The 13,143-nt window shown below is 45.2% G+C and overlaps 2 protein-coding genes across 13 annotated transcripts in view; both read right to left on the reverse strand.

Moving 5' to 3' along the window:
- The window catches only part of REV1 (REV1 DNA directed polymerase), an 89,303-nt gene extending 77,866 nt beyond the window's left edge, over positions 1 to 11,437 (reverse strand). For 3 of the 12 annotated variants that reach the window (XM_085896994.1, XM_085896993.1, XM_085896990.1), the window contains exons 1-4: positions 11,124 to 11,365; positions 4,113 to 4,239; positions 2,921 to 3,089; positions 1,878 to 2,069 (exon numbers count right to left, since the gene is read on the reverse strand). In XM_085896994.1, coding sequence (XP_085753120.1) covers positions 1,878 to 2,069; positions 2,921 to 3,089; positions 4,113 to 4,239; positions 11,124 to 11,180 — 545 coding nt within the window. In that variant the 5' untranslated portion in view covers positions 11,181 to 11,365. Of the gene's footprint in view, positions 1 to 1,877; positions 2,070 to 2,920; positions 3,090 to 4,112; positions 4,240 to 11,123; positions 11,372 to 11,419 lie in introns of those variants that run through there. The other 9 variants (XR_015062184.1, XR_015062185.1, XM_085896991.1 and 6 more) reach the window with 8 other exon arrangements.
- Positions 7,597 to 10,888, reverse strand: LOC147017915 (uncharacterized; the record flags this gene model as incomplete). Its single annotated transcript, XM_085899878.1, has 1 exon — positions 7,597 to 10,888. A coding segment is annotated over one exon (1,077 nt), but the record flags the coding sequence as incomplete, so codon positions are not given.
- Positions 11,438 to 13,143: the final 1,706 nt, after the last annotated feature.

The raw sequence follows: 13,143 nt of genomic DNA on the forward strand, positions 1-13,143 counted from the left end.
TCTCTCAATGGTGAAGAACCACTTAAAAAATTCTAGTAGTCGGATCCAGATCCGGATCTTCACCAAAATCGAATCAATTCTTCCTTGTCACACACTGAACATGTCCACAAAATTTCATCCAGATCCGTACACAACTTCTTGAGATATTCTGTACACAAACAGACAAACAAACAGACAAGCCGGTAGGCGGCCATGGGTCGCCGAGCTTCCGATGACCTTTGACCCCTGATCTGAGTTAATCTAGTACTAAGTACTTACGAAATTGCAATCGAATCGGTTAACCCGTGTATGAGCAAGGGGGCTTTGAATGGTCATTTTGCCCGAACAATGCACTCATTGACCTTTGACCCCTGACCTAGCCGAGATAGGTCAATATGTCCTGAAGCAAAGTTGTAGTACCCATTGAGTACTATGTACCTATGAACTTTCATTCGTATCGGTTAACCCGCGGTAGGAGCAAGGGGGATTTGAATGGTCATTTTGCCCTAAAAATGCACTCATTGACCTTTGACCCCTGACCTAGCCGATATAGGTCAATATGTCCTGAAGCAAAGTTGTAGTACTCATTGAGTACTATGTACCTATGAACTTTCATTCGTATCGGTTAATCCTTGTAGGAGCAGGGGTGCCTTGAATGGTAATTTCGCCCGGAAAATGCACTAATTGACCTTTGACCCCTGACCTACTCGAGATAGGTCATTATGCAAATGAGCAAAGTTGTAGTACTCATTACGGTCTATAAGCATGTAAAGATTCATTCGATTCGGTTCAACTGTCTTGGAGCTAGTGTACTTTGAATTTTCAGCGGGAATGCTCAATGGCCCTCGGACACCCAAGTTACCCCAGACCCAAGAGAGGGTTACCATTTGGAAACTATAAGATATTGAAAAAAAATGGATGTCATATAGCAGATAGGGAATCACCTTAAGATTATGCATATCAAATCTCATCGAGTTCCATCTACTGATAACAACTCGGTATCAATTTGAATGAAAAGTACCGAAAATGCGGTTTGAAATCGGAAATCCCCAGAGTTCGAGGGGGTGCTGTGGGTGAACAAAGATCTAAGTCGGAAATCCGGCTCGATCGTTTGTGCACAATGTATTCCAGACGATTCGTGTGAACTTTCATGACCATCCGGCCATAACCCGAGGAGGAGTAGCATTTGGAGCGAAGGCACCGCCAGCTCTCGCATATTATCGATTTTTGCAATAATTGACCTTTGACCCCTGACCTAAGTGAAATCGGTCAATATGTCCTGAGGCAAAGTTATCGTACTCATTGAGTACCATGAACCTGCAATGTGTCATTCGTATCGATGCACTCACCTGGTCGCTAGGGGGCCTTCAATTTTCGCCAATTTTCGCACATACCCTAATTGTAGGAGGCGCTGCGGGTAAAGTATTCCATATCTCACAAAAACCGGAATATATTTCATAGAGCATCACCTGTAGATCATTCGTGCCAAATTTCATAACCCTACGTGGGATAATGGCTTTCGGAATTGATTTCGCGTGAACGGTACCGATTTAAGGTTTTTCGGTTGTTTCCAGGGAACCAAAGCGTCCCGAGCAACCATCACAATTTCCAAAGCACTAGGTCATAAGATGTACCTACCACCCGAGTTTGGTCAAAATCCGCCCACGTTTACTACCAATTATGCTGATGACAAACGAACAAACATCCAAACAAACAAACACAGAATTACTGACAATAAGGGTCACCTATTTTGGCGACCCAACAGAAAGGGGTGAAAACATAACCTCCTTCACCTTCGGTGGAGGAGTTAATAATAATAATAATAATTAAACCGATTTAAACATTTGCTATTTTAGGCCCACACAGGTTCCTGATCCAAATTCAAATCCCCTGAAGACCTTGTTGAAGACTTCTCCAAGATACATTCTGCTTGGACAGGCCTTTGACCTGTGCAAGCCACAGAAGGAATGGTGCCGGCTGAGGCTTGATCGACGAATGGCGCTGTGGAAAAGTTCAACGTCTTTTGTGAATGTGCATGGGCAGAGTGCAGGCGGTAAGGCACGTAGGACAACAGTTTTCCAGCTGCGATACTGCCACCGAAAATGAGAAAAATCAGAGCAAGTAACAAGGCAACAAGCGAACGAATGTACAGAAATGTGTTGAAAAAAAAAAAAAAATCAAAACCTATAAAGCAAACACAGAAACCTGATACCTAAAACACCCCTCGAAAGTGAAATCGATTGTCTGTTTCATTGCAACCTCAAATATTGAGGGAGAACGGAGGCTGGAGTTCCCCAAAGCAGTGAACTTGGTTCAGTATTGTTCCTCACCGAAGAAAACGACCTATGCGCTGCTCTGCGAAACGACTCCACATTGCGTCATACGGTAACCAGATCCCACAGATAGCAGACTGCGGCTATGCCCTCGCCGCTGATCCGTGTACGATTTGAGACTCGTCTCGTAAACGGAACATGTCCTTCGGTCATGAAAATAATCCGTCTTGCCATGTGTGCTCCGGCAGGATCATCATCAAACGAACACATCGAGATATTTCTATGGTAAGCTACTGGAAGAGGTCGAGTGTCTTGAACTTCTCCGATTCATTATCAGCCTCTCCGTAATCTTTTGTCGGCCGACGATTTAGCAAAGATAGCCTCCTAAGCAAGCTACAGAAATGGACATGCTCGATCGTTCCAAGTCTTCCCTTCATCACTTTGATCAGTGATGTGTTATTCAACAAAGTAACTCTACTCTTTCAACGTTTTTTTTTTTTATCGTAAGCAATGCTTTACATTCCTCGTTTCCAAGAAAAAGCAATTCGAGTACTCTGAAGCTTTTAATGGAGCATTTTCTTCCCATTATTGTCCTTGAGTAAAGGAAGGCCCTCTAACAAAACAAGCTCTGCTAATATTTCACATCCTTTGCACAACTATTAACATACCTGTCGGTAATCCATTGTGGGTGGACGACCTTGTGGCTAAGCAGGGCTTGAAACTTGCTATGAGCCAAATTTACAGCAATTATGTGTGTTGTGCTTGAGCGTGAGAAGTAGACGTGGAAGCGTCCACCGTGCTGCTGCATCAGTCTCCGCAGCTCATCAGCAGTCGGTGCTACGGATGAAAATTGGAGGAAATGCTTGCTGGTAATCTTTGCATGAACTGTGGAGTGGTTAATTAAAACTGTGACGAAGAAAAGCTTAAACAGATTTACCAACAACAGGAGACACAAAGGAGGAAGACATTCGTTCCACAATATTGTTACGCGATCCACATTTTGAGGTACAGAGGGTAAAAAGGCTAAGAACTGACAATGGGGCAATCAGATCACATTTGGACTCGATACGCAAAGGAATGAACAGAAAACGAGGAGAGAGAGGAGGAGGAGGAGGAGATTGGGACTATACTCTGTGCAGAGCGTTGGTGCTGCTTAAGCAATCTCCTTGGCTACTGGGCACAATCCTGGACGGGTCGCCACTCCGACACAGGATACCAGCAAGCTGGCACTTACTTTGCCGACCTCGGGAGGATGACAGGCCGAGTTAACCCAACCTGGTATTAATTCAACAGCTGAGCGGGATTTGAACTGAAGACCCTAGGATCCAAAGCTCACCACCCTGCATACTCGGTTGAGTATCGTGTGACTGTTTTAACCCATCCAAGATTGTCACCCCAAGGCAAGAAACTGCTTCAACAGCACCAATGCTCCGTGTAGGATGATGGTGGTGGGTGGTGATGATGATGATGATGATGAAATGGAAAAGAGAGATCAGTCTCATTAGAATGGAACCCTTGAATGTTGGTGGTCCACACTACGAGGGAAGGGGGGTTGGAGCTGAGGAGATGGAAGAGTGTGTGTAAGGGGGGAGGGACGGGGAGGGCATGAAAATTAGTGCTGGGGACCGGGAAGATGGGGCTTCAGGATGCGGTGGGGTGACACCAGGGATGGAGGTGGGTAAACGAGGGATGGGGGGTGGGAGATGTGAGTGGTGTAGGTAGACATGAAGGTGATAATGCGATATTGATGACTCTCATGTCATTTCTCTCTTCCCACTGCCCTCCATTGGTGAAGATTCTTTTGGCAAACCATAAACCTTCTTTTCCTTTCAGAAAGCTTCCATGTACACCAGAACTTACAGGTATATCCATCAACGTAGATAGCCACTCCACGGAATATTGCTGAGCACGACCAAGTGTTTGACGATACAGCGCCGGCTTCAAACTGCTCATCCAACTTAGCCACTTTTGCAGCCTTGTAACCACCCTGCAATAATTTAAACAATCATAATACAAGCGATTATACATTGTTCATCCAATATATACGACAAATAATAACACGTTAAATTTTTTTATCGAGTTTCTAAATATAGTCGACTTCAGAATGAAATTGTTGTGTCGACTCATGAGTGAGACGGAGGGCAAAAAAGGCAATGTAGTGACAGTGGAGCATTGGGCCCACAACGGGAGACAAGAAGCTCGGAAATGAGCTAACAAACAACATCGACAAAAAAAAGGGCAGAGAATGGGAGGAAACACAGTAACAGTTGAAAGATAGAGAAATGGGTTAGCTCGGTAAAATGGGGAAAGAAACAGTTACAGGTAGTCAGAGGAGATGACACGAGATGGTGGCGCACCGCCTGCTTGAAGGTCTGGAGGGAAGAGCTCGGTTGAACCTGCTCAGTAAGGTAGTTACAAAAAAGTTTCTCGATAGTTTGTAATGAAAGTAACAGTGGTATAAATGTGCACATTGATACACTTCGACTGGGCAGTTCTGAAAACCAAGAACTGTTGGTTGCAAGAAAATGGATCGGCACTACGCAGAGACCGGGTCAAGATGTAAATCCTTCTCCATAGTCAACAGGGGTGCTACAAAGGATACATAGGTGCTGGCATGAGGACCGCCGGATGAACACAGGATGAGGATACGAGACCACAGGTACTGTTGCCATCTGGGCCCATCACCTGTGGAGAGTCAAGGCTGGACAGAACTTTCCCTATCTTCTCATGTGAGAAAGAGACCGAGTCCAGTTGACAGTTGGTACATGGGGGTAACATGGGGGCTGGAGAGCAGAGCACGATGGGTTGCTGATGTGGGATTTTGAAGAAGACACCGAGTTGAGACATTTTGCCTCGTCTCAAGCAGTGTGTTGCCAGCCAGGTGAATTAAGTGATGGACTGCATGGGGAGAGTACACCAGTGACGTACCTGAGATTAGAAAATGATGTCACCTGGCTTGCCTAAAGAAGAGCACACTCTTGTTTCGGCCTTGCAGTGTGACCTGATTAGGGCTCGACTTCCCTGTTGAGAAATCAATAGGGAGTAAGCTTTTGTGAAAGCATTCCCACACATAATCAATATCAGTTGCAGCAGAAATGGAAGCTTTATCCCTTTATGAGATCGCAATGCGGTCCGTGCCAATATGCTTGGGCGAACAAGCCTGATCTGGTGGCATTGTGGTCACTCTCCAACAAAAGCCAGCAAGATATCGACTTCAACAAGAGCATTGCCATCGGAGTCAGAGAAGTGGGGGAGAAAAAAAAAGGGATGGTTCAGGAACCAGCTCCAGAAGGAAGAATGTGCCAGGAGCAGAAATCTGGTTTGGGAAGTTTACAGATTAAAGCCAACAGACATTGTTGCGGTAAAAGTTGCCGGATATGAAGAAGAGAGAGTTCGGATAGCTGCTTTTGAGTTGATGCACACGAGCTGAAAGAGGTGGATATGGAGTAGTCATCATTATTTGGTCAATGGAAAACCCACAGAAACATCCAGTTGGTACACAGAGGGATTCCCATCAGGAGGTATTCCAGGGTCGAAACCACGATGCTCCATGAATTATCCTGACAATGCGAAGAAGATCAGCAGGAAACTCGGTCAGTCTAAAAATAAGGCACCTAAAAGTTCAAAGAGTCATGAAGAGTATGTAACGTTTCAGTACAAAATTTGCTGCAGACAAAGAAGGAAGTATATGATCGAGTGTGAAGCATGCGGACGATGGTGCTGTGTGGAGTGTCAAGACATGACCTTGGATATGTATAACGTGTTTGACATTGAGTCAAACCATGCACCTTGGTTCTGCCGTGCCTGTGAAAAAGTGGCTATCCAAACCATGAAAGCAGCAGTGAGAAGGGATGACAGGGATGTCAACTCTATAAGCGACAAAGTATCTCACGAGGTCGAAAAGGTGATGACAGAGCAAGTTTGCAAAGATGCTTCAGGAATTTCAGGAAACCGTCAAGGGCATGAAAGAAACTGGGGAGAAGAGAATTAGAAAAAGTTATGATGATGCAGTGAGATTGACAGATGACCAACCAAGTGAACTTGCTTCAAAGATTGCCATGAGTGAACAGGTAGCGTCACAGTCACGGTTTCAAGCTCAAGATACCGGAACGCAGCCGGCTGCGGTCAGCATCTTGACTATGGAGGAAGTTGTCGACCGTGAGAGACGTAAGAACAATATAGTGCTGTTTTATGTTGCGGAGTCCAAAGCTTCAACAAACCAGTGACAGACAACTGGAGGATCAAAAGTCTTCTTCTTATTATTCTTTCGGCTGCTCCCTTTAGGGGTCGCCACAGCGGATCATCCGTATGATCTGCATTGTGATTTGGCACATGTTTTACGCCGGATGCCCTTCCTGACGCAACCCTGGTCGCTTCTTACGACACAGGGATATGGTACACCTATTTTAACCGGGGTATACACCGGCCCAGTATACTGGTACTCATTTTGCCGACCTCGGAAGGATGACAGTCTGAGTCAACCCCCTGGTGTATTAATTCAGTGGCCTAACGGGGCTTGAACTCAGGACCTTTCGGATCCCAAGCCGCTGCCCTTACCACTGCGCCAACACCAGGCTTACTGGAGGATCAAAATTCTGTGATGGAAATCATTGTGGATGGACTTGGAATTGCGGGTGTCAGTAGACAAGGTATTGAGGTATTGAGGCGAGGTGGTATAAACCAGAACAGAATGGTAAAGCCACGTGTGTTGTTGGTTCAGCTAATGGCAGAAAAAAAAAAGAGAGACATTATATACTCTGCAAAGAACCTTAGAGGAACGGAGAAGGAGGCAGAGACATATGTAGCCCCAGACACCTTCATCCATCCATCCATTGGGACCACACTCTGTGCAGAGCGTTGGTGCTGCCTAAGCAGTCTCCTTGGCTATTGGGCACAATCCTGGATGGGTCGCCACTCTGACTCAGGATACCAGCAAGCTCGCACTCATTTTGCAGACCTCAGAAAGATGGCAGGCAGAGTCAACCCCACCTAGTATTAATTCAACCATGGGGGATTTGAAGGTAAAGATAACCCTCAAGCACCTTGCAGTGTTTCATGCACACAAGCGTCAGGGAGTGGGGCCAGTGGTGAGGCATTGGAAAATGGTTCTAGTTCCCAAGCACCAGGGAAAGACTCTAGTCCACAATGACTCGGTAGCAGTGCAAGGGTAAATATTCAGGACACTGGAAGGAAAGACAATTTGAGGGTGTTATACACCAATGCGGTTGGTTCCCGAATAAACTGCATGAACCGAAACTACTTGAAGGGAAATATGATGATGATATTTTAATGAGAGCAGAGGTTGCACCGAAAAGCAAGTGTTTCGATTGTTACCTGCATCAGCAGCGATCGACGGATTATGATACGTCATCAAACTTGAACGCAGCACAGAAAATAAGAGGAGTTGCAATGCATACCAAAGCTGAACTCCATGAAGTGGATACGCAACTCACTTCAGACGACCAAGAAGCTGTTTGAGGCAGATAGGAGCATACTCATAGTTAAGCGGCATAAGGAATTCGAAGTTACTCAGTGAGTGACTTCATAGTGCAAGTTTACAAGGTGACACACATGTCCTCATAGTAGGAGATTGGAACTATCCAGAAATTGACTGGCAAAGTTGGCATACGATTACTCAAGCAGAACACCCAGCACACAGGTTTTTAGATGCGCTGCAAGATACATTTATGCACCAACATGCAACAGAACCGACGAGGTATCGAAATGGTCAACAGCCTAATGTGTTGGGCCTCGTCATCACCAACACGCCTGAAATCGTTACCTCGGTTCATTACCTGCCAACAATGGGACGAAGTGATCACAGGTGTTTAGTTTTGGAACTGAATGTTCCTGCTGTTGCTTCAACAAGTACGGATACATCACACAGTCGCTTTCACTATGAGAGAGGAAGTTACGACAAATCACGATTGGAATAACAGACTAAGAAATCTAGACTGGGAGGAAGGAGGCTTGGCTAGATTTTAGAAAAGTACTGGAAGGGGTCGTTCGGGACTGGACAACAAAGTACACACCGAAACAGGCTCGGCACAAAAAACATCGACTCGACAAAGAGAGCTTTGGCTCAGTCCAGGCAGAAACATCGAGCATGGAAGAATTCTCTCAAATCAGGAAATGATACCGACCTATCAAGGTACGGGCAGTTGAGGAATGACCTTCACAGCTACCACAAGGAACCTCTGCAAGGAGTTTGATGAGAAGGTCGTGAGGAATGTGAAGGAGAACAAGAAATTCTGGCGGTATATAAATAACAGGACCAAGATGAGAGTCAGAGTTAGAAACCTGATGAAAGGATGACAATACAATTGCCACATCCGATCAGGAGAAGGCCGGCAACCTCAACATGACACTTGAACGAGTGTTCACCATTGAGGATACATCTCAGATTCCAACGGATCCTCATTATAGTGTAGAATCATTGTTGAACAAGATTGCAATATCTGAGGAGATAGGAGGAAATTGGAGAACCTGAGAACCAGTAAATCACCTGGTCCAGATGGAATTCACTCAAGAGTGCCTCAGTTGGCATCTCAGGGGAGAGCCATTCCCCTGACTTTAATCTTCAACAGAACAATGAAAGATGGTGTTCTACCATGCGACTGGAAAAATGCCAACATCACTCCATATATAAGAAATGGAACCCGTAAGGAATCCGGGAATGATAGACCTGTGAGCATGACGTCGGTGGTTGCAAAGGTCATGGAGTCCATAGTGAGGGATACCATAGTCAAACACTTGATGTCATAAGACTTGTTTTACGATGCTCAACATGGGTTCACTCCTAGGAGGTCTTGTATAACTCAGCTTCTGTGGCAGTTGGAAGACTGGACTAGATCACTGGATGGCGGAGTGCCGATGGATGTTATTTTTGTCGACTTTCGCAAGGCTTTTGATTTGGTCCCCCACAAAACTGCTCGAGAAGGCAAGATCGTATGGTATTGAAGAACCACTCATCACGTGGCTGGAAGCTTTCCTCACAAAGAGACGTCGGAGTCGTTGTGAATGGAGCCAAGTCAGATTGGGCAGACATACTTATTGGAAGACTGTAAGGTAGTGTCCTTTATCCGATGCCATTCGTCATCTTCATCATTGACCTGCTGGTTTCAATCTATAGCAGTATCCAACTCTATGCAGATGATGCCAAAGTGTATGGACCAGCTTTCAACCAAGCATAGACTTCAGTCATCCAAAAGGACCGACATAGTGCCATGGAATGGTCACAGCTTTGGTTACTTCCTTTCAATCTGAACAAATGCAAGACCCTGCACCTGGGTAAAGGCAACATCAGGATGTTGTACCGTATGGGGAATGCAGAGTTTCGGAAAGTGATTGACGAGATCAACCTTGGAACTATCATGGATAGGGATTTGAGCTTCCATAAGCATGTGAAGCTTTCAAACAGGGTCTCAACAAGGTTTGGTGGGATGAGCGTTTCCACTTGCACTGACCATCACCCAATCATAAGCACTACATCCTGCAGCAACCATCAAATTAACCAAGTACGATCCATAGTACAGACCGGAAGATCTACAGGACTACCTTCACTTCCGAGGAGATGATGGAGGAGATGGTGGTGGAGATGATGATGGAGGAGATGGTGGTGGAGATGATGATGGAGATGGTGGTGGAGATGATGATGGAGATGGTGGTGGAGATGATGATGGAGATGGTGGTGGAGATGATGATGGAGATGGAAATGGAGATGGAGATGGAGATGGAGATGGAGATGGAGATGGAGATGGAGATGGAGATGGAGATGGAGATGGAGATGGAGATGGAGATGGAGATGGAGATGGAGATGGAGATGGAGATGGAGATGGAGATGGAGATGGAGATGGAGATGGAGATGGTGGAGATGGAGATGGTGGAGATGGAGATGGTGGAGATGGAGATGGAGGAGATGGTGGAGATGGTGGAGGTGGTAGAGATGGTGGAGGTGGAGATGGTGCAGGTGGAGATGGTGCAGGTGGAGATGGTGGAGATGGAGATGGTGGAGATGGAGATGGTGGAGATGGAGATGGTGGAGATGGAGATGGAGATGGAGATGGAGATTGTGGAGATGGAGATTGTGGAGATGGAGATTGTGGAGATGGAGATGGAGATTGTGGAGATGCAGATTGTGGAGATGGAGATTGTGGAGATGGAGATTGTGGAGATGGAGATTGTGGAGATGGAGATTGTGGAGATGGAGATTGTGGAGATGGAGATGGTGGAGATGGAGAAGATGGAGATGGAGACAGAGATGGAGGATATGGAGATGGTGATGGTGGAGATGAAGATAGTGGAGATGGAGATGGAGGATATGGAGATGGTGGAGATGAAGATGGTGGAGATGGAGATGGTGGAGATGGAGGAGATGGAGATGGTGGAGATGGAGATGGAGGATATGGAGATGGTGGAGATGAAGATGGTGGCGATGGAGGAGATGGAGGATATGGAGATGGTGATGGTGGAGATGAAGATGGTGGAGATGGAGGAGATGGAGATGGTGATGGTGGAGATGAAGATGGTGGAGATGGAGGAGATGGAGATGGTGATGGTGGAGATGAAGATGGTGGAGATGGAGGAGATGGAGATGGTGACCGAAACGTTTGCTCCTCACGGTTAACATAGCTCAATTAACTTCATATAAATTTTACCAATTACTCCTGCTCATGGTCCGCACCCAATCTGACTCGTCCAATGGGTCTGCCCTGTCCGGAGTATCCTGCTGCAAATGTAAAGGAGCTGTTTTCCAAGAGAAATCAGATACAGATGCTCGGACGGACGCACGAACGTACGAACCCTTCCATTTTTGGGGATACCTGTAGAAGTGGGGTCAAGCGTGCTTGGGTGCATCATCATTGCCCTTACCTTGTTACCCCATCCGTTATTGGCAGCATCGCGTCGCCATCGTCCTCGGCGACTCATTACTCAAAAAATAAATAAATAATAATAACAGCAGTATACAGCACGTCCTGCACAGTCGGACTCTGCACCCACATCGAGATGGATAAATTACTATTTTAATTCCTGGCCGTACGAAACAGAACCCATAATCATGATATTTACTGTGACACTAAAAATAAATTTATATCATATCCACAGGTTCATACAAAAAAAATAAATAAAAATAAAAAATAAAAAATAAAAAAGTGCGAGAACTTCACTTCGCCCTTTCCCTTCATCCAGCAATTCCTCCTTGGAGATTTAATTCGACGCCAATAATTAAAGTTCCCATCACTTATTATCCCAATAGATATTACTAAGATTACAAAAAAAAGTATCGAACGTTTATTACAAGTTCGTGTGGAGAAAGTAATAATTCTCCCTCACAAAGGCTGCTACAGCTGTGAACAACACCGCTTAGGCCGACGTACACCGGTGCGTCCGTGCCAACGTGTTTCCACTGAAACAGATCCAGTCACACACGGTGTGTTGCATAATACCAATCGGCTTGTTTCACTGCTTAAGCCGCTTGGCGAGCGCTCTACAAGCTCATTGGTTCAAACGTCTTGTTCCACCAACAGCAAACCACGTGGGTCGACAAAAACCACGTGGACGTTATCCACTACAGTTATCCATGCGTTTCGTCACCGTCAGCCAGTGACGTCACAAAAAACTCAATCGATTCAAAACGAAGCATCAAGTCGGAAACCAGTACATACCGTACATACTGTACATACTGTACATACTGTACATACTGTACATACTGTACAACCAGCTCTCTGCTAACTTATTCGAGCTGAAGCCTGAATGAATGAACTGTCCGGTTCACTGTAAAAATGGCTGCCGACGCCCCGTCCATGAGTTAGGACCTGAAATTTGACATGTTGCTCCCACTCTGAGGGGTGAAACATAATGATGTTTTTTTTCCGACACATTATATCTGAAAGTCATAAAAACATTTGACGGACGAGTCGGAATTGTAGCTTCGTGTCCAAATGTTGGTCATTTCAAGATGGCGTCCAAAAGAGTGAAATTCAAAGAAAATTCTTTAATTACTGAAGTACAAGTCCCAAATTCTTACAGATCGGTATGAAAATTGGCACAGTTGTTGGGACGGATGTATAATCGTGGGTATAGCGGACGATCACAATGGTTACCCTCACCGGAAGAGAGGGCATTGCGTTTAGGTCCGTTTGTTTGTTTGTTTGTTTGTTTGTCTGTATTGATCATTATGACGTCACAGGTCACGTGGTGTGGCAGCAATGTTGGAAAAACGTAAAAAAACTTTGGACCTCAGTATCTCTGAAACCACACAAAGGAAAAAAATTGAAACTTGGCACATGGCTAATACTCCTCGTGGGGAATAAGTGTGATTTTTAAGACGTCATAGGTGCCTTCGTTATGACCTCATAATTGGACATGTAGAACGCTGCATCTGATTAGCATTAAAATTTTTGAGGGTCATCAAGGGATAAAATGGTGTACAGAAAAAAAAATTGATGACCTTATCGGTCACATGATTCGGCAGCCATATTGTTTTTTTTTTTTTTTTAAACCTTCAAAAATCCTCTTCTCTGAAGTGGTTCAACAGATCGAGGCAAAACGTTACACGTACGACCGCCTATCCATGAAGAACAAAAGGTTCACACATATGACATCATAGGTCACATAGTTTGGCAGCCATATTGGATTTACCAAAAAACCTGAAAAATCTTCTCCAGAATGGCTGGACTGATCGAGGGGAAACTTCACACAAATGTTCCACAAGCCTTGTTGTGACACCAGGTATTCACGAATAATTGATGTCACATGGTCTGGCAGCCAAATTGGATTGAGCGTAAAACTTTTTTCTTTTAATGCTTTCTCTTGAACCACTTAATCAATCGACATGAAACTTCGCACAAAGCTTCCACAAGCCTTGCAGCCACCAAGGTATTCACGAATA

The sequence above is a fragment of the Eptatretus burgeri genome, chromosome 10 (genome assembly GCF_056783735.1).
Source record: "Eptatretus burgeri isolate ZD-2024b chromosome 10, Ebu_testis_v1, whole genome shotgun sequence".
Lineage (NCBI taxonomy): Eukaryota > Metazoa > Chordata > Myxini > Myxiniformes > Myxinidae > Eptatretus > Eptatretus burgeri.